Here is a 20471-nt window from a genome sequence, read left to right as displayed (position 1 = left end):
GGGAAGGGGTAGGTTTAGGCTGCAGGGAGGGGGGTTAGGCTGTGGGGGGATGGTTAGGGATAGGCTGCAGGGAGGGAGGGTTAGGGTTAGGCTGCAGGGGGAGGGTTAGGGATAGGCTGCGGGAAGAGGGTAGGTTTGGGCTGCAGGGGGAGGGGGTTAGGTATAGGCACCACCAGGGAGGAATAGGTTTAGGCTGCAGTAAAGGAGGGTTAGGGGGTGAGAGGTAGCATACTTCTCGACCCCTGTCTGGATTCTACACAGCAGGATGCCACGGTTGGTATCCAGTACCTTCAGAATACTCATACCTCCCAACATGACCCTCTCCAGGAGGGGCAGTATGCTTTGATTCTAGAGATGAGCGGGTTCGGTTTCTCTGAATCCGAACCCGCCAGAACTTCATGTTTTTTTTCACGAGTCCGAGCGACTCGGATCTTCCCGCCTTGCTCGGTTAACCCGAGCGCGCCCGAACGTCATCATGACGCTGTCGGATTCTCGCGAGGCTCGGATTCTATCGCGAGACTCGGATTCTATATAAGGAGCCGCGCGTCGCCGCCATTTTCACACGTGCATTGAGATTGATAGGGAGAGGACGTGGCTGGCGTCCTCTCCGTTTAGACACTTGATTTACTAATTTTGGGGAGCATTAGGAGTACTCAGTAGTGTACAGTGCAGAGTTTTGCTGATAGTGACCAGTGACCACCACTTTTATTTATAATCCGTTCTCTGCCTGAAAAAAGCGATACACAGCACACAGTGACTCAGTCACATACATACCATATCTGTGTGCACTGCTCAGGCTCAGGCCAGTGTGCTGCATCATCTATATATATTATATATCTGTCTGACTGCTCAGCTCACACAGCTTATAATTGTGGGGGAGACTGGGGAGCACTACTGCAGTGCCAGTTATAGGTTATAGCAGGAGCCAGGAGTACATAATATTATATTAAAATTAAACAGTGCACACTTTTGCTGCAGGAGTGCCACTGCCAGTGTGACTAGTGACCAGTGACCTGACCACCAGTATATAATATTAGTAGTATACTATCTCTTTATCAACCAGTCTATATTAGCAGCAGACACAGTACAGTGCGGTAGTTCACGGCTGTGGCTACCTCTGTGTCGGCACTCGGCAGCCCGTCCATAATTGTATATACCAGTGACCTAACCGTGGTTTTTTTTTCTTTCTTTATACATACATACTAGTTACGAGTATACTATCTCTTTATCAACCAGTCTATATATTAGCAGCAGACACAGTACAGTGCGGTAGTTCACGGCTGTGGCTACCTCTGTGTCGGCACTCGGCAGCCCGTCCATAATTGTATATACCAGTGACCTAACCGTGGTTTTTTTTTCTTTCTTTATACATACATACTAGTTACGAGTATACTATCTCTTTATCAACCAGTCTATATATTAGCAGCAGACACAGTACAGTGCGGTAGTTCACGGCTGTGGCTACCTCTGTGTCGGCACTCGGCAGCCCGTCCATAATTGTATATACCAGTGACCTAACCGTGGTTTTTTTTTCTTTCTTTATACATACATACTAGTTACGAGTATACTATCTCTTTATCAACCAGTCTATATATTAGCAGCAGACACAGTACAGTGCGGTAGTTCACGGCTGTGGCTACCTCTGTGTCGGCACTCGGCAGCCCGTCCATAATTGTATATACCACCTAACCGTGGTTTTTTTTTCTTTCTTTATACATACATACTAGTTACGAGTATACTATCTCTTTATCAACCAGTCTATATATTAGCAGCAGACACAGTACAGTGCGGTAGTTCACGGCTGTGGCTACCTCTGTGTCGGCACTCCGCAGCCCGTCCATAATTGTATATACCAGTGACCTAACCGTGGTTTTTTTTTCTTTCTTTATACATACATACTAGTTACGAGTATACTATCTCTTTATCAACCAGTCTATATATTAGCAGCAGACACAGTACAGTGCGGTAGTTCATGGCTGTGGCTACCTCTGTGTCGGCACTCGGCAGCCCGTCCATAATTGTATATACCACCTAACCGTGGTTTTTTTTTCTTTCTTTATACATACATACTAGTTACGAGTATACTATCTCTTTATCAACCAGTCTATATATTAGCAGCAGACACAGTACAGTGCGGTAGTTCACGGCTGTGGCTACCTCTGTGTCGGCACTCGGCAGCCCGTCCATAATTGTATATACCACCTAACCGTGGTTTTTTTTTCTTTCTTTATACATACATACTAGTTACGAGTATACTATCTCTTTATCAACCAGTCTATATATTAGCAGCAGACACAGTACAGTGCGGTAGTTCACGGCTGTGGCTACCTCTGTGTCGGCACTCGGCAGCCCGTCCATAATTGTATATACCACCTAACCGTGGTTTTTTTTTCTTTCTTTATACATACATACTAGTTACGAGTATACTATCTCTTTTTCTTTGCGTCATGTGCTGTTTGGGGAGGGTTTTTTGGAAGGGACATCCTACGTGACACTGCAGTGCCACTCCTAAATGGGCCCGGTGTTTGTGTCGGCCACTACGGTCGCTAATCTTACTCACACAGCTACCTCATTGCGCCTCTTTTTTTCTTTGCGTCATGTGCTGTTTGGGGAGGGTTTTTTGGAAGGGACATCCTACGTGACACTGCAGTGCCACTCCTAGATGGGCCCGGTGTTTGTGTCGGCCACTAGGGTCGCTAATCTTACTCACACAGCTACCTCATTGCGCCTCTTTTTTTCTTTGCGTCATGTGCTGTTTGGGGAGGGTTTTTTGGAAGGGACATCCTGCGTGACACTGCAGTGCCACTCCTAGATGGGCCCGGTGTTTGTGTCGGCCACTAGGGTCGCTTATCTTACTCACACAGCGACCTCGGTGCAAATTTTAGGACTAAAAATAATATTGTGAGGTGTGAGGTATTCAGAATAGACTGAAAATGAGTGTAAATTATGGTTTTTGAGGTTAATAATACTTTGGGATCAAAATGACCCCCAAATTCTATGATTTAAGCTGTTTTTTAGTGTTTTTGGAAAAAAACCCCCGAATCCAAAACACACCCGAATCCGACAAAAATAATTCGGTGAGGTTTTGCCAAAACGCGTTCGAACCCAAAACACGGCCGCGGAACCGAACCCAAAACCAAAACACAAAACCCGAAAAATTTCAGGCGCTCATCTCTATTTGATTCTGGACTTTTCTCTTAATTTATGATTGCCAGCACCTGTTATGAACAGGTTAATGGTTAAGAAAGATGTTTCAGCACAGGTGATGGCAATCATAAATTAAGAGGAAAGTCCAGGAGCAGAGCTTTGTGTCCCTCCTGGAGAGGGTCATGTTGGGAGTTATGAGAATACCCAGTGCCCAGCATAACAAGAAAACAGAGAGGAACATACTGGAAGATGTAGTCTTACTGGATAGTAACTCTTAAAGAAACAGGAAATCAAAAAGGTGCATGCTGGGAGATGTAATAAATCTAAACAGTAATTGCTGAGGAGACAGAAAGTCCCAGCACAGTCTCTACCAGGGGAGAGATCACCCAGACAGCCGGGCTCCTTTTTAGAACAACCAGTTTAGTAAACACATACCCTCCAATACTGGGGGTCATATCGAGTTGATCGCTAGCTACCGTTGTTCGCAGCGCAGCGATCAGGCTAAAAATTGGCACTTCTGCGTATGCGGCGCAGTGCGCACGCGTGACGTACTTTCACAAAAGCCGATGCAGTTTCACACAGGGTCGAGCGACGCTTTTCAGTCGCACTGTTGATCGCTGAGTGACTGACAGAAATGGGGCGTTTCTGGGAGGTAACTGACCGTTTTCAGATACAAACACAGGCGTGCCTGGGGAAACGGAGTGGCTGGCCGAACGCAGGGCGCGTTCGTGATGTCAAAACAGGAACTAAATAGTCTGAAGTGATCGCAAGCTAGGAGTAGGTCTGGAGCTACTCAGAACCTGCTCGAAAATTTTTTTGTAGCCACGCTGCGATCCTTTCGTTCGCACTTCTGCTAAGCCGCCACAGGGCGGCGGCTTAGCATTTGCACGGCTGCTAAAAGCAGCTAGCGAGCGAACAACTCGGAATGAGGGCCACTGCCCAGCTGAAAATCGGTATAAAATCAGAAAAGGGGCTCGGCCACGGCCCACGGATAAAGGGGGCATGGCTAAGCGGCGCTCCTATAGGCTTCCATTGTAAGGGGAGACACTGAAAACCGGTTCAAGGGCCCTTTTGGCCGGTACAGACCATCAAAAAACGGTACTGTACCTGTCAGAAAGGTACAGTTGGAGGGTAAACATAAAGACACCCTCCACAAAAGTCTAAACCTTTACATATATCATGTTTGACTTTTTTCCGGCAGCAAATTACAGGTTGGACTGACTTTCTGAATCTGAAATGTTATGTCAAGTGTCAGAAACCACCAGTAGGGGAAGTCCTAAAATAACGTACTCTGGAGTCAGAAGACCCCTTTAACACAGGTCAATTAAAACAATAATGAATGTCTACAGAGAACATACTTACAAGAACGCAGTTGTAATCACATACTGACACAAGGGGAAATCCCGTTTTATCACTTGCAGGCTCTGCATGAAAATAATTATATAGAAAAGCAGTTAAACCAAATCACACAATGAAAACCACGAGAAATCCACTGTTGTACTACACAACAAACTCTACAAATATATAAATAGTGTGTAAAGTTCAGTTACATTTTTTATTATGCTATCACTTCCCTGACAGAACTTTAGGGGTCATTCTGACCCGTTTGCTCGCTGCTTTTTATCGCAGCCATGCGAACGGGTACCCGCTGCGCCGTAGCTGGGCTGATATAGGCTCTGCCTGATTGACAGTAAGAGGCGGTTGCTGGGTGGGAGGGGGAGGAACGGCGGCATTTGGCCGCCGTTTCGTGGGCGCGGTCTGGCCAACACAGGCGTGGCCGGACCGCGACATCATACGCAGCCGCTGCGGGTCGGGGAGCGACGAGTAGCTCCCGGCCAGCACGCTAAAGCTGCGCTGATCGGGAGCTACTCTTGAAGTGCAAGGGCATTGCCACTGTGCGATGCCTTTGCACTTCTGCGGGGGGGGGGGGCGACACTGACATGTGGGGCGGACTAGCCCTGTGCTGGGCGTCCTCCCGCATGTCAGTGTGAATGATCGTAGCTGTGCTAAATTTAGCACAGCTACGATCATCTCGGAATGAGGACCCTTATGACCTCACAGTTTATCTATTTTGCTCCGGCAGATATAAGTGTCTCTATAGCATAACTCCACGGCCATTGCACTCACCAGTGTTTCAGTCTCGTTCCTCAGCATAATGGTGTATGGGTCTGTCCAGTTTAAAAGCCTTGAATCAAACTTCATATTTATGATTGTGTAGTTGAAGTTTACAAAGGTAGCGTTTACTGTCTCAGTTATCGTCTCAGTAGCTGGTGACAGTGCCACTGTCGTAGCTGCAGAAGATTGTTTCATTGTTGCCTTTTGCGATATTGTCATAACTGAAGCTGGTGAAGTGGTCGCTGATGTAATTGCTGTGGGTGCAGCAGTAGATGTTGTGGGTGCAGCAGTAGATGTTGTGGGTGCAGCAGTAGATGTTGTGGGTGCAGCAGTAGATGTTGTGGGTGCAGCAGTAGATGTGGGTGCAACAGTAGGTGGTGCAGCAGTAGTTGTTGTGGGTGCAGCAGTAGATGTGGGTGCAACAGTAGGTGGTGCAGCAGTAGTTGTGGGTGCAGCAGTGGTTGTTGGTGCAGCAGTTGTTGTGGGTGCAGTGATGAGTGCAGCAGTTGTGGGTGCAGTTGTGGTTGCAGCAGAAGTTGTGGGTGCAGCAGTACTTACTGTGATTGCAACAGTAGATGTTGTGGGTGCAGCAGTTGTAGGTGCAGCAGAAGTTGATGTGGTTGCAGCAGTAGTTGTGGGTGCAGCAGTAGTTGTGGGTGCAGCAGTTGTGTGTGCAGCAGTAGTTGTGGATGCAGCAGTTGTTGATGCAGCGGTTGTTGTGGGTGCAGCAGATGTTGCTGTTGTGGGTTCAGCAGTTGTTATGTGCGCAGCAGTTGTGGGTGCAGTTGTGGTTGCAGCAGTAGTTTTGGGTGTAGTTGTTGTGAATGCAGCAGTTGTTGTGGGTGCAGCAATTGTGGGTGCCGTTGTAGTTGCAGCAGTTGTTTGTGCAGCAGTACTTGCTGTAGGTGCAGCAGTAGATGTTGGTACAGCAGTAGTTGGTGCAGTAGTTGTTGTAGGTGCAGTTATGGGTGCAGCAGTAGTTGTGGGTGCAGTGGTTGTTGTGGGTGCAACAGTTGTTGTGGGTTCAGTGGTTGTTGTGGGTGCAGCAGTTGTGGGTGCAGCAGTTGTTGTGGGTGCAGTTGTGAGTGCAGCAGTTGTGGGTGCAGTTGTGGTTGCAGCAGAAGTTGTGGGTACAGCAGTACTTGCTGTGGGTGCAGCAGTAGATGTTGTGGGTGCAGCAGTTGTAGGTGCAGCAGATGTGGGTGCAGCAGTTGATGTGGGTGCAGTTGTGGTTTCAGCAGAAGTTGTGGGTGCAACAGTAGATGTTGTGGGTGCAGCAGTTGTAGGTGCAGCAGAAGTTGATGTAGGTGCAGCAGTAGTTGTTGTGGGTGCAGTGGTTGTTGTGGGTGCAGCCATTGTTGTGGGTGCAGCAGTTGTTGTGGGTTCAGTGGTTGTTGTGGGTGCAGCAGTTGTTGTGGGTGCAGTTGTGAGTGCAGCAGTTGTGGGTGCAATTGTGGTTGCAGCAGAAGTTGTGGGTACAGCAGTACTTGCTGTGGGTACAGCAGTAGATGTTATGGATGCAGCAGTTGTAGATGCAGCAGATGTTGTGGGTGCAGCAGTTGTGGGTGCAGTTGTGGTTGCAGCAGAAGTTGTGGGTGCAACAGTAGATGTTGTGGGTGCAGCAGTTGTAGGTGCAGCAGAAGTTGATGTGGTTGCAGCAGTAGTTGTGGGTGCAGCAGTAGTTGTTGTTGTGGGTGCAGTTGCTGTGAGTGCAGCAAATTTTGTGGGTGCAGCAGGTGTGGGTGCAGTTGTGGCTGCAGCAGTAGTTGTGGGTACAGAAGTTGTGGATGCAGTAGTAGTTGTGGTTGCAGCAGTTGTGGGTGCAGCAGTTGTTGTGGGTGAAGCAATTGTGGGTGCAGCAGTTGTTGTGGAGGGTGCAGCAGTTGTAAGTGCAGTTGATGTGGTTTTTGTGGGTGCAGCAGTTGTGGACATAGCAGTTGTTGGTGCAGCAGTAGTTGTGGGTGCAGCAGTTGTTGTGGGTGCAGTTGTGAGTGCAGCAGTTGTGGGTGCAATTGTGGTTGCAGCAAAAGTTGTGGGTACAGCAGTACTTGCTGTGGGTACAGCAGTAGATGTTGTGGGTGCAGCAGTTGTAGGTGCAGCAGATGTTGTGGGTGCAGTTGTGGTTGCAGCAGAAGTTGTGGGTGCAACAGTAGATGTTGTGGGTGCAGCAGTTGTAGGTGCAGCAGAAGTTGATGTGGTTGCAGCAGTAGTTGTGGGTGCAGCAGTAGTTGTTGTTGTGGGTGCAGTTGCTGTGAGTGCAGCAAATTTTGTGGGTGCAGCAGGTGTGGGTGCAGTTGTGGCTGCAGCAGTAGTTGTGGGTACAGCAGTTGTGGGTACAGAAGCTGTGGATGCAGTAGTAGTTGTGGTTGCAGCAGTTGTGGGTGCAGCAGTTGTTGTGGGTGAAGCAATTGTGGGTGCAGCAGTTGTTGTGGAGGGTGCAGCAGTTGTGAGTGCAGTTGATGTAGTTTTTGTGGGTGCAGCAGTTGTGGACATAGCAGTTGTTGGTGCAGCAGTTGTTGTGGGTTCAGCAGTTGTGTGTGCAGCAGTAGTTGTTGTTGTGGATGCACCAGTTGTGGGTGCAGCGGTTGTTGTGGGTGCAGCGGTTGTTGTGGGTGCAACAGATGTTGCTCTTGTGGGTGCAGCGGTTGTTGTGGGTGCAGTAGTTGTTATGGGTGCAGTTGTTGTGGGTGCAATTGTTGGAGCAGCAGTTGTTGTGGGTGCAACAGTAGTAGTTAGTGCAACAGCAGTTGTGGGTGCAGCAGTTGTTATTGTGGGTGCAGCAGTTGTGGGTGAAGTTGTGGGTGCAGTTGTTGTTGGCGCAGCAGTTGTGAGTGAAGCAGTTGTTGAGGGTACAGCAGTAGTTGTGGGTGCAGTTGTGGTTGCAGCAGTACTTGCTGTCAGTGCAGCAGTAGATGTGGGTGCAGCAGCTGTGGATGCAGTTGTGGTTGCAGCAGTAGTTGTGGGTGCAGCAGTACTTGCTGTGGGTGCAGCAGTAGATGTTGTAAGTGCAGCAGTAGTTGTGGGTGCAGCAGTTGTTGCTATGGTTGCAGTTGTGAGTGCTGCAGCAGTTGTTGAAGTTGCAGCAGTTGTGGTTGCAGCAGTAGTTGTGGGTGCAGCAGTAGTTGTTGTGGGTGTAGAAGTTGTTGTTGTGGGTGTAGCAGTTGTTGTGGGTGCAGCAGTTTTTGAGGTTGTAGCAGTAGTTGTGGATGTAGCAGTTGTGGGTGCAGCAATAGTGGTTGTGGGTGCAGCAGATGTTGCTGCTGTGGGTGCAGCAGTTGTATATGCAGTGGTTGTGGGTGGAGCGGTTGTTGTGGGTGCAGCAGATGTTGTTGAGGGTGCAGCAGTTGTCGTAGCTGCAGTTGTGGGTGCAGCAGTAGTTGTTGTGGGTGCAGTGGTTGTTGTGGGTACAGCAGTTGTTGTGGGTGCAGTTGTGGGTTCAGCAGTTGTTGGTGCAGCAGTAGATGTGGGTGCAGCAGTTGTAGGTGCAGTTGTGGGTGCAGCAGTTGTGAGTGCAGCAGTAGTAGTAGTTGTTGGTGCAACAGCAGTTGTTGTGGGTGCAGCAGCTGTTGTTGTGGGTGCAGCAGTTGTTGGTCCAAAAGTTGTTGGTGCAGCATTTGCTGAGGGTGCAGCAGTAGTTGTGTGTGTAGTTGTGGGTGCAGCAGTAGTTGTGGGTGCAGCAGTAGTTGTTGTGGGTGTAGCAGTTGTCATAGCTTCAGATGTGGGTGCAGAAGTAGTTGTTGTGGGTGCAGTGGTTATTGTGGGTACAGCAGTTGTGGGTGCAGCAGTTGTTGAGGGTGCAGCAGTTGTTGCAGCTTCAGATGTTGGTGCAGCAGTAGTTGTTGTGGGTGCAGTGGTTGTTGTGGGTACAGCAGTTGTTGTGGGTGCAGTTGTGGGTTCAGCAGTTGTTGCTGCAGCAGTAGATGTTGTGGGTGCAGCAGTTGTAGGTGCAGTTGTGAGTGCAGCAGTTGTGGGTGCAGCAGTAGTAGTTAGTGCAGCAGTTGTGAATGCAGCAGTTGTGAGTGTAGTTGTTGTTGTTGTGGTGGTGGTTGCAGCAGTAGTTGTGGGTACAGCAATTGTGGATGCAGCAGTTGTTGTGAGTGTAGTTATTGTTGTTGTGGGTGTAGCAGTTATGGGTGCAGTTGTTGTCGGTACAGCAGTTGTTGTGGGTGCAGCAGTAGTTGTGGTATTGGGAGCAACGATCTCGAGGTCTCCTATTCTTCCACCAGTCTTCTTTATTTGAGCAAGAAATTCTTCCTGCAATGTTTCGTTTGATGGCGTCACTGAGCTATTTGGGAACACGGCTTGATTTACCGCCTTCACGGAGCCATTACTGCGGGAGAAAAACACAAATTCTTGTAATTACTTACAATTCGTTCCTTATTTCCAATAAATAGTGGAAGTTCCTTAAAATGGCAGATAGGAGGAAATATCTGAAGACACTCTGCCTAATTCAGGATTGCATTGATGGTCATGTAGGGTGAAATTGCCGGCAACACACAGATGAGCGCATGCAGACACTTTGATCTTCACATGTATCTACAAATGCACACTGATCATGACGGTAGCTACTTAGAGTAGATGGAAAGGAGCGATGTGGCCACATAGGTGCTTGTAACTGTATACTGGCGACAATCCACGTTCATATCCGTCCACACAATACGATGACACATACGGATGATGTGCATGGATCAGTGAATCAGCCCCTCACTGTGCAAAGGTGAAGGCGTCTCATCTAAATCCAAACTCCAGCCAGTGGAGATCCCCCATTTCATTGACTAAAATGTTTCCATTCCCTCCTATCATACTAAAGTTAACCTAGTCTATATACGCCATGAAAGGGCATCTGGTCGGGATCCTGGCGGTTGAAATACTGATGCCGGAATCCCAATACTAATAATACTGATCAGAGTGCCGGCGCCGGCATCATGACAGTCGGGATCCTGATCAAGGGACTGCTGGGCTGCAGGAGTGGTAGGCAGCGCGGTGAGGGGGAGGTAGGTTTAGGCTGCGGGGGTAGGGTTAGGGATAGGCTGCTGTAAAGGAGGGTTAGGGGGTGAGAAGAAGTAGCATGCTTCCGAACCCCTGTCTGGATTCTATACAACAGAATGCCATGGTCGGTATCCAGTACCTTCAGAATACCCATTGCCCAGGCTCTGTGAGCATAACCAGCTCATGCTGCCAAACACACAGTTTCCAGGTACTTCCAGCAACACAGGAGTTGGAAAGACTGACACACCCCTCCTTCAGCCCCTGTTCCCTTTTAAAACCACAGTGGAACATGACTAGGGATGTGTTTGTTTCACAGGGCTACCAAAACAAGAAATCCCAGAGGAACATACTGGAAGATTTAGTCCTATTGGGTAGTAACTTTTAAAGAAACAGGAAATCACAAAGGTGCATGCTGGGAGATGTAATAAAACTAAACAGTAATTGCTGAGGAGACAGAAAGTCCCAGCACAGCCTCTACCAGGGGAGAGACCACCCAGACTGCCGGGCTCCTTTTTAGAACAACCGGTTTAGTAAATATAAAGACACCCTTCACAACAGTCTAAACCTGCACTGTATATCATGTTTAACTTTTTCTGCCAGCAAAATACAGGTCGGACTGACTTTCTGAAATGTTGTGTGAAGTGTCAGAAACCACCAGTAGGGGAAGTCCTAAAATAATGTAGTCTGGAGTTAGAAGACCACTTTAACCACTTAACTGATGATTTCCCCCCCAAAACAATCGCTCAGAAATTGTCGGGTATTTTTATATTTATATTTTTATGATTGAATTAAGTGAAGAACTTGAATTTAAGTTTAACCCTATCCAAAATGATGTTAGTTAAAAAATAAATAAATATTTTTTTTAATTTAAAAATAATAATAATTAAAATATATTTTTTTTAAATGTCGGAACATCGTTTGGCAACATGGTGACCATCGGAACATCAGAAATATTGTGACCATTGCAGCTTTCATTTTGAAAGCCGGGACAGGCTTCAGGTACACAGGGAGGACTTGGGGGGGTTAATTTACACGTCCCCAGTGACTGCTATTGTCTGCAGCCGCTGGAGGGGTGGGGCCTGCCGTGCTGACCGATCAGCAGTGATCGGCAGCACGGCAATCAGTATGGGAGAGGACAGGGAGGCAGAGGGACCGACAGAAAAAAGAGGAAGCTCCTCCTCTTCTCATCCCTTATCAAGCAGCTAGCTTCTACCAACTCACATCCCTATTGGATGGCTAGTCACTTGTCTCCCACAAGGACATCCCCAGCCTATGGATGTTTAACCCTCTCCACTCCTATTTCAGTCATTTCGGTCTTCTTATCTGACTGGTCGCATCCTATGCGACCAGGTCAGATAAAGCACTTGCAGGCATGGTTGCATCTGATGCGTCCGTGCCAGGCAAGTGGTTGATACAGGTCAATTAAAATAACAATAAATGTCTACAAAGAACATACTTACAAGAACGCAGTTGTAATCACATACTGACACAAGGGGAAATCCCGTTTTATCACTTGCAGGCCCTGCATGAAAATAATTGTATAGAAAGGCAGTTAGACCAGATAATACAATGAAAACCAACAGAAAGCCACTGTTGTTCTACACAAGAAGCTCTACAAATATATAAACCATACTTGCCTACTCTCCCGGAATGGCCGGGAAGCTCCCGAAAATCGGGTGGCGCTCCCGGACCCCCAGAAGAGTGGGCCGTGCGCTCATCACCCGCACACAAGCTCCTAACAAGCTCCTGATGGCTCAAAGTGGGCGGTCTGGGAGTCAGATGACGCGATTCGCGTCATCCCGGCCCCGCTCCCTGCCTTGCAATGCCAATATTATCTGCGTTGCGGGACAGGGGGCGGGGCCATGATCATGTGGTCATGCAGTTACGCCCCCAATCCCGCCCCTAAACGTCATCGTACCTCATCGCCACACCCTTGCTGCTCCGACCTGGCTGCCTCCTCCCGGAGGGATCAGCTAGATTGTTGGTAAGTATGATATAAACAGTGTATAAAATTCAGCTGTATTTTATATTATACTATCACTTCCCTTACAGGACTACTATAACATCAGTCTATCCGTATTGCTCAGGCAGATATAAATGTCTCTATCGCCTGTAGCCACGGCCATTGCACTCACCAGTGTTTCAGTCTCGTTCCTCAGCATAATGGTGTATGGGTCTGTCCAGTTTAAAAGTCTTGAATCAAACTTCATATTTATGATTGTGTAGTTGAAGTTTACAAAAGTAGCGTTTGTAGCAGTTGATGTGGGTGCAGCAGTTGTTGGTGTAGGAGATAATGTGGGGGTAGAAGTTGTTGTGGGCAGCGCAGTTGTTTTGGGCGCAACAGTTGTGGGTGCAGCAGTTGTTGTGGGTGCAGCAGCAGTAGTGGGTGCAATAGCAGTTGTTGTGGGTGCAGTTGTTGGGACAGCAGTAGTTGTGGGTGCAGTTGTTGGTGCAGCAGTAGATGTGGGTGCAGCAGTAGTGGGTACAGTAGTAGTTGTGGGTGTAGCAGTAGTTGTTATGGGTGCAGCAGTAGTAGTTGGTGCAGCAGCAGTTGTAGGTACTGTTGTTGTTATTGTTTTTGTGGTTTCAGCAGTTGTTGTGGGTGCAGCAGTTGTGGGTGAAGTTGTTGTGGTTGCAGCAGTTGTTGGTGCAGCAGTACTTGCTGTGGGTACAGCAGTAGATGTTGCGGATGCAGCAGTAGTTGGTGCAGCAGTAGTTGTGGGTGCAGCAGTTGTTATAGATGCAGTTGTGAGTGCAGCAGCAGTTGTGGGTGCAGCAGCAGTTGTTGTGGGTGCAGTAGTTGTTGTGGGTGCAGTGGTTGTTGTGGGTTCAGTGGTTCTTGTGGGTTCAGTGGTTCTTGTGGGTGCAGTAGTTGTTGTGGGTGCAGCAGTTGTTGTGAGTGCAGCAGTTGTGAGTGCAGTTGCTGCAGTTGTGATTGCAGCAGAAGTTGTGGGTTGAGCAGTTGTTGATGCAGCAGCAGTAGTTGTGGGCACAGCAGTAGATGTGGGTGCACTAGTAGTTGTGGGTGCAGCAGTTGTGGGTGGAGTGGTTGTTGTGGATGCAGCAGTTGTTGTGGGTGTAGCAGTTGTGGGTGCAGCAGTTGTTGAGGGTGCAGCAGTTGTAGGTGCAGTTGTGGTTGCAGCAGTAGTTGTTGTGGGTGCAGCAGTTGTGGGCGTACCAGTTGTTGTGGGTGCAGCAATTGTAGGTGCAGTTGTGGGTGCAGCAGTAGTTGTTGGTGCAGCAGTAGTTGTTGTTGTTGTTGTTGTTGTTGTGGGTGTAGCAGTTGCTGTCGGTGCAGTTGTGGGTACGGCAGTGGTTGTTTTGGGTGCAGTGATTGTTGTAGGTGCAGCAGTTGTTGTGGGTGCAGCTGTTGTAGTGTGTGCATTTGTTTTTGTGGGTGCAGCTGTTGTGGGTGCAGCAGCAGTACTTGCTGTGGGTGCAGCAGTTGTTGTGGGTGCAGCTGTTGTAGTGTGTGCATTTGTTTTTGTGGGTGCAGCTGTTGTGGGTGCAGCAGCAGTACTTGCTGTGGGTGCAGCTGTTGTAGTGTGTGCATTTGTTTTTGTGGGTGCAGCTGTTGTGGGTGCAGCTGTTGTGGGTGCAGCAGCAGTACTTGCTATGGGTGCAGCAGCAGTTGTGGGTGCAGAAGTTGTTGTGGGTGTGGCAGTTGTAGGTGCAGTTGTTGTGGGTGCAGCAGTAGTTGATGGGGGTGCAGTGGTTATTGTGGGTGCAGCAGACATTGTTGGTGCTGTTGTTGAGGGTGCAGCAGTTGTGGGTGCAGCAGTAGTTGTAGGTGCAGCAGTTGTTGAGGGTGCAGTTGTGGGTGCAGCAGTAGATGTTTTAGGTGCAGCAGTAGTTGGTGCAGCAGTAGTTGTTGTGGGTGTAGCAGTTGCTGTCGGTGCAGTTGTGGGTTCAGTGGTTGTAGGTGCAGCTGTTGTAGTGGGTACAACTGTTGTGGGTGCAGCTGTTGTTGTTGTGGGTGCAGTTGTGGTTCCTGCAGTAGTTATGGTTGAAGCAGATGTTGTTGCAGCAGTACTTTCTGTGTGTGCAGCAGATGTTGTTATTGCAACAGCAGCAGCACTTGCTGTGGGTGCAGCAGTAGTTGTTGGTGCAGAAGTTGTGGGTGTGGCAGTTGTAGGTGCAGTTGTTTTGGGTGCAGCAGTATTTGATGTGGGTGCAGGGGTTGTTATGGGTGAGGCAGATGTTGTGGGCGCTGTTGTTGTTGTGGGTGCAGCAGTTGTAGGTGCAGTTGTGGGTGCAGCAGTAGTTGTGGGAGCAGCAGTAGTTGTGAGTGCAGTAGTTGTGGGTGCAGCAGTAGTTGTAGGTGCAGCAGTTGTTGAGGGTGCAGTTGTGGGTGCAGCAGTAGATGTTTTAGGTGCAGCAGTAGTTGGTGCAGCAGTAGTTGTTGTGGGTGTAGCAGTTGCTGTCGGTGCAGTTGTGGGTTCAGTGGTTGTAGGTGCAGCTGTTGTAGTGGGTACAACTGTTGTGGGTGCAGCTGTTGTTGTTGTGGGTGCAGTTGTGGTTCCTGCAGTAGTTATGGTTGAAGCAGATGTTGTTGCAGCAGTACTTTCTGTGTGTGCAGCAGATGTTGTTATTGCAACAGCAGCAGCACTTGCTGTGGGTGCAGCAGTAGTTGTTGGTGCAGAAGTTGTGGGTGTGGCAGTTGTAGGTGCAGTTGTTTTGGGTGCAGCAGTATTTGATGTGGGTGCAGGGGTTGTTATGGGTGAGGCAGATGTTGTGGGCGCTGTTGTTGTTGTGGGTGCAGCAGTTGTAGGTGCAGTTGTGGGTGCAGCAGTAGTTGTGGGAGCAGCAGTAGTTGTGAGTGCAGTAGTTGTGGGTGCAGCAGTCGTTGAGGGTGCAGCAGTAGTTGTGGGTGCAGTTGTGGTTGCAGCAGTAGTTGTGGGTGCAGCAGTTGAGGGTGCAGTTGTGGGTGCAGCAGTAGATGTTGTGGGTGCAGCAGTAGTTGGTGCAGCAGCAGTAGTTGTTGTTGTGGGTGTAACAGTTACTGTCAGTGCAGTTGTGGGTGCAGTGGTTGTTGTGGGTACAGCAGTTGTGGGTGCAGTTGTTGTGGGTACAGTTGTTGTTGTTGTGGGTGAAGCAGTTGTGGTTGAAGCAGTTGTTGTTGTTGTTGTTGTGGGTAGAGCAGTTGTGGGTACAGTTGTGGTTGCAGCTGTAGTTGTGGGTGCAGCAGTTTTTATTGATGTAGCAGTTGTTGCTGTGGGTGCAGCAGTAGATGTGGGTGCAACAGTTATTGTTTGTGCAGTAGTTGTAGATGCAGTTGTGGGTGCAGCAGTAGTTGTGGGTGTAGTGGTTGTTGTGGGTGCAGCAGTTGTTGTTGCTGTGGGTGCAGCAGTTGTTGAGGGTGCAGTTATTGTTGTTGTTGCAGCAGTAGTTGTGGGTGCAACAGTAGTTGTGGTTACAGTTTTGTGTGCAGCAGTTGTGGGTGAAGCAGTAGTTGTGGGTGCAGCAGTTCTCGTAGGTGCAGTCATTGTGGGTGTAGCAGTAGTACTTGTGGGTGCAGTGTTTGTTGTGGGTACAGCAGTTGTTGTTGTTGGTGCAGCAGCAATTGTTGTGGGTGCAGTTGTTGTGGGTGAAGCAGTTGTTGTTGTGGGTAGAGCAGTTGTGGGTACAGTTGTTGTGGTTGCACCTGTAGTTGTGGGTGCAGCAGTTTTTATTGATGCAGCAGTTGCTGTGGGTGCAGCAGTAGATCTAGTGGGTGCAGCCTTTATTGTGGGTGCAGCAGTTGTTGTAGGTGCAGTTGTGGGCGCAGCAGTAGTTGTTGTGGGTGCAGTGGTTGTTATGGGTGCAGCAGTTGTTGAATGTGCAGTTGTGGTTGCAGCAGTAGTTGTGGGTGCAGCAGTTGTGGGCGTAGCAGTTGTGGGTGCAGCAGTAGTTGTTTTGGCTTCAGCAGTTGTGGGTGCTGCAGTAGATGTGGGTGCAGCAGCAGTAGTAGTTGTTGTGGGTGCAGCAGCAACTGTTGTTGTTGTGGGTGCAGCAGTTGGCGCAGCATTTGTTGAGGGTGCAGCAGTAGTTGTGGGTGCAGCAGTTGTTGGTGCAGCTATACTTGCTGTGGGTACAGCAGAAGATGTGAGTGCAGCAGTAGTTGGTGCATCAGTAGTTATTGTGGGTGCAGCAGTTGTTGTGGGTGCAGTGGTTGTTATGGGTGCAGCAGTTGTGGGTGCAGCTGTAGTTGTGGGTGCAGTGGTTGTTGTGGGTGCAGCGGTTGTTTTGGTTGCAGTTGTGGTTGCAGCACTAGTTTTTGTTGGTGTAGCAATTTTCAAGGGTGCAGTTGTGTGTGCAGCAATAGTTGTGGGTGCAGCAATTGTTGTGGGTACAGAAGTACTTGCTGTTGGTGCAGTAGTAGTTGTTGGTGCAACAGCAATTGTGGGTGCAGCATTTGTTGAGGGTGCAGCAGTAGTTGTGGGTGCAGTTGTGGGTGCAGCAGTACTTGCTGTGGGTGCAGCTGCAGATGTTGTGAATGTAGCGGTTGTGGGTGCTGTGGTTGTTGTGGGTACAGCAGATGTTGCTGGTACAGCAGTTGTGGGTGCAGCAGTTGTTGCAGGTGCAGATGTGGGTGCAGCAGTTGTTGTGGGTGCAACAGTAGTTGTGGGTGCAGCAGTAGTAGTTGGTGCAACAGCAGTTGTTGTGGGTGCAGCAGTAGTAGTTGGTGCAACAGCAGTTGTTATGGGTGCAGCAGTTGTGGTTATAGCAGTAGTTGTTTTGGGTGCAGCAGTTGTTGGTGCTGCAGTACTTGCTGTGGGTGCAGTAGTAGTTGGCGCAGCAGCAGTAGTTGTGGGTTCGGCAGTTGTGGGTGCAGCAGTTGTGGGTGAAACAGTAGTAATTAGTGCAGCAGCAGTTGTGGGTGCAGAAGTACTTGCTGTTGGTGCAGTAGTTGTTAGTGCAACAGCAGTTGTGGGTGCAGCAGCTGTTGTTGTTGTTGTGGGTGCAGCAGTTGTTGGTGCAGCATTTGTTGAGGGTGCAGCAGTAGTTGTGAGTGCAATTGTGGGTGCAGCAGTAGTCGGTGCAGCAGTACTTGCTGTGGGTGCAGCAGTAGACGTTGTGAGTGCAGCAGTAGTTGTTGGTGGTGCAGCAGTTGTCGTAGGTTCAGCAGTAGTTGTTGTGGGTGCAGCAGTAGTTGTGGTTGCAGTTGTTTTTATGGGTGCAGTTGTTGTTTCAGCAGTAGTTTTTGTGGGTGCAGCAGTTGTTGTGGGTTCATCAGTAGTTGTTGTGGGTGCAGTTGTTGTGGGTTCAGCAGTTGATGTTGTGGGTGCAGCAGTAGTTGTGGGTGCAGCAGTTGTAGGTGCAGTTGTGGGTGCAGCAGTTGTTGTGGGTGCAGTGGTTGTTATTGTGGATGGGGCAGTTGTTGTGGGGGAAGTTGTTGTGGGTGCAGTTGTTGTGGGTGTCGCAATTGTTGTGGGTGTAGTTGTGGGCACAGCAGTTGTTGTAGGGGCAGCAGTTGTGGGTACAGTTGTTGTGGTTGCAGCAGTAGTTGTGGGTGCGGCAGTAGTTGTTGTGGGTGCAGTAGTTGTGGTTGCAGCAGTTGCTGTGAGTGTAGCAGTAGTCGTTGGTGCAGCAATTGTTGTTGTTGTTGGTTTTGTGGGTGCAGCAGTTGTGGGTGAAGCAGTAGTAGTTAGTGCAGCAGCAGTTGTGGGTGCAGAAGTACTTGCTTTTGGTGCATTAGTAGTTGTTGGTGCAACAGCAGTTGTGGGTGCAGCAGCTGTTGTTGTGGGTGCAGCAGTTGTGGGTGCAGCAGCTGTTGTTGTGGGTGCAGCAGTTGTGGGTGCAGCAGCTGTTGTTGTTGAGGGTGCAGCAGTAGTTGTGGGTGCAGCAGTAGTTGTGAGTGCAGCAGTTGTCGTAGGTGCAGCAGTTGTGGGTGCAGCAGTAGTTGTTGTGGGTGCAGTGGTTGTTGTGGGTGCAGCAGTTGTTGTGGTTGCAGTTGTGGGTGCAGCAGTGGAGTGTGCAGCAGTTGTCAAGGGTGCAGTTGTTGTGGGTGCAGCAGTAGTTGTTGTGGGTGCAGCAGTAGTTGTTGTGGGTGCAGCAGTTGATGTTGTGGGTACAGCAGTAATTGTGGGTGCAGCAGTTGTAGGTGCAGTTGTGGATGCAGCAGTAGTTGTTGTGGGTGCAGCAGTTGTTATTGTGGATGGAGAAGTTGTTGTGGGTGAAGTTGTTGTTGTGGGTGCAGTTGTTGTGGGTGTAGTTGTTGTGGGCACAGCAGTTGTTATTGTGGGTGCAGCAGTTGTGGGTACAGTTGTTGTGGTTGCAGTAGTAGTTGTGGATACAACAGTTGTTGTGGGTGCGGCAGTTGTGGGTGTAGCTGTAGTAGTTGGTGCAGCGGTTGTTGTTGTTGTGAGTGTAGTTGGTTTTGTGGGTGCAGCAGTTGTGGTTGCAGCAGTTGTGGGTGAAGCAGTAGTAGTTAGTGCAGCAGCAGTTGTGGGTGCAGAAGTACTTGCTGTTGATGCAGAAGTACTTGCTGTTGGTGCAACAACAGTTGTTGTGGGTGCAGCAGCTGTTATTGTGGGTGCAGCAGTTGTTGGTGCAGCATTTGTTGAGGGTGCAGCAGTAGTTGTGGGTGCAGCAGTACTTGCTGTGGGTGCAGCAGTAGATGTGAGTTCAGCAGTAGTTGGTGCAGCAGTAGTTGTGAGTGCAGCAGTTGTCGTAGGTGCAGCAGTTGTGGGTGCAGCAGTAGTTGAGGGTGCAGTGGTTGTTGTGGGTGCAGCAGTTGTTGGTGCAGCAGTAGATGTGGGTTCAGCAGTAGTTGTGGGTGCAGCAGTTGTAGGTGCAGTTGTGAGTGCAGCAGTAGTTGTTGTTGTTGTGGTGGTGGGTGCAGTGGTTGTTATTGTAGGTGGAGCATTTGTTGTGGCCGCAGCAGTTGTTGTGGGTGTAGTTGTTGTGGGCGCAGCAGTTGTGGGTACAGTTGTGGTTGCAGCAGTAGTTGTGGGTACAACAGTTGTTGTTGTTGTTGTGAGTGTAGTTGGTTTTGTGGGTGCAGCAGTTGTGGGTACAGTTGTTGTGGGTTCAGCAGTAGTAGTTGGTGCAGCAGTTGTTGTGAGTGTAGTTGTGGGTGCAGCAGTTGTGGGTACAGTTGTTGTGGTTGCAGCAATAGTGGGTACAGCAGTTGTGGTGGGTGCAGCAGTAGTAGTTGGTGCAGCAGTTGTTGTTGTGAGTGTAGTTGTTGTGAGTGCAGCCATTGTGGGTATAGTTGTGGGTGCAGCAGTTGTTGTTGTGGGTACAGCAGTAGTAGTTGGTGCAGCAGTTGTGGATGCAGCAGTTGTTGTGAGTGTAGTTGTTGCTGTGGGTGCAGCAGTTGTGGGTGCAGTTGTGGTTGCAGCAGTAGTTGTGGGTGCAGCAGTTGTTGGTGCAGCAGTAGATGTTGTGGGTTCAGCAGTAGTTGTGGGTGCAGCAGTTGTAGGTGCAGTTGTGAGTGCAGCAGTAGTTGTTGTTGTTGTTGTGGGTGCAGTGGTTGTTATTGTAGGTGGAGCATTTGTTGTGGCCGCAGCAGTTGTTGTGGGTGTAGTTGTTGTGGGCGCAGCAGTTGTGGGTACAGTTGTTGTGGGTTCAGCAGAAGTAGTTGGTGCAGCAGTTGTTGTGGGTACAACAGTTGTTGTTGTTGTTGTGAGTGTAGTTGGTTTTGTGGGTGCAGCAGTTGTGGGTACAGTTGTTGTGGGTTCAGCAGTAGTAGTTGGTGCAGCAGTTGTTGTGAGTGTAGTTGTGGGTGCAGCAGTTGTGGGTACAGTTGTTGTGGTTGCAGCAATAGTGGGTACAGCAGTTGTGGTGGGTGCAGCAGTAGTATTTGGTGCAGCAGTTGTTGTTATGAGTGTAGTTGTTGTGAGTGCAGCCATTGTGGGTACAGTTGTGGGTGCAGCAGTTGTTGTGGGTACAGCAGTAGTAGTTGGTGCAGCAGTTGTGGATGCAGCAGTTGTTGTGAGTGTAGTTGTTGCTGTGGGTGCAGCAGTTGTGGGTGCAGTTGTGGTTGCAGCAGTAGTTGTGAGTGTAGTTGTTGTTGTGGGTGCAGTTGTGGTTGCAGCAGTTGTTGTGAGTGTAGTTATTGTTGTGGGTGCAGCAGTTATGGGTGCAGTTGTTGTGAGTGTAGTTATTGTTGTTGTGGGTGCAGCAGTTATGGGTGCAGTTGTTGTGGGTACAGCAGTTGTGGGTGCAGCAGTAGTTGTTGTGGTATTGGGAGCAAGGATCTCGAGGTCTCCTATTCTTCCACCAGTTTTCTTTAT

General features: G+C 49.2%; 2 protein-coding genes across 2 annotated transcripts; both read right to left on the bottom strand.

Moving 5' to 3' along the window:
- Window positions 1-7786: 7786 nt before the first annotated feature.
- On the bottom strand, window positions 7787-17926 carry LOC134958716 (prestalk protein-like). The gene is made up of 6 exons (XM_063941469.1): window positions 17916-17926; window positions 14727-15895; window positions 13772-14671; window positions 12387-13174; window positions 11712-11773; window positions 7787-8615 (listed from the first exon to the last, which is right to left on the bottom strand). The coding sequence occupies exons 1-6, from the start codon at window positions 17924-17926 to the stop codon at window positions 7787-7789; spliced, it is 3759 nt and encodes a 1252-aa protein (XP_063797539.1).
- On the bottom strand, window positions 17926-20087 carry LOC134958715 (mucin-2-like). Its single transcript, XM_063941468.1, has 2 exons — window positions 18834-20087; window positions 17926-18714 (listed from the first exon to the last, which is right to left on the bottom strand). Exons 1-2 carry the CDS (start codon window positions 20085-20087, stop codon window positions 17926-17928), a joined length of 2043 nt encoding a protein of 680 aa, XP_063797538.1.
- Window positions 20088-20471: the final 384 nt, after the last annotated feature.

The sequence above is a fragment of the Pseudophryne corroboree genome, chromosome 9 (genome assembly GCF_028390025.1).
Source record: "Pseudophryne corroboree isolate aPseCor3 chromosome 9, aPseCor3.hap2, whole genome shotgun sequence".
NCBI classification, from domain to species: domain Eukaryota; kingdom Metazoa; phylum Chordata; class Amphibia; order Anura; family Myobatrachidae; genus Pseudophryne; species Pseudophryne corroboree.
The sequence above is the reverse complement of the archived record's forward strand: the minus strand, read 5'-3'. Positions and strand labels throughout refer to the sequence as shown.

What these genes read in the sequence shown, in the direction of transcription:
- LOC134958716 (XM_063941469.1), bottom strand. An exon ending in CAGCTGCACCCACAACAGTT is followed by an intron (nt 14,672 to 14,726) that starts GTACCCACTACA and finishes CTGCACCGACAG; the next exon opens with CAACTGCTACACCCACAACA. An exon ending in AACAGCTGCACCCACAGCAA is followed by an intron (nt 13,175 to 13,771) that starts GTACTGCTGCTG and finishes TCACAACTGCAG; the next exon opens with CAACTGCACTCACAACTGCT.
- LOC134958715 (XM_063941468.1), bottom strand. Translation starts at nt 20,087, where the DNA reads ATGGCTGCACTCACAACAACTACACTCATAACAACAACTGCTGCACCA. An exon ending in CATCTACTGCTGCACCCACA is followed by an intron (nt 18,715 to 18,833) that starts GCAAGTACTGCT and finishes ACCAACAGCAAG; the next exon opens with TACTTCTGCATCAACAGCAA.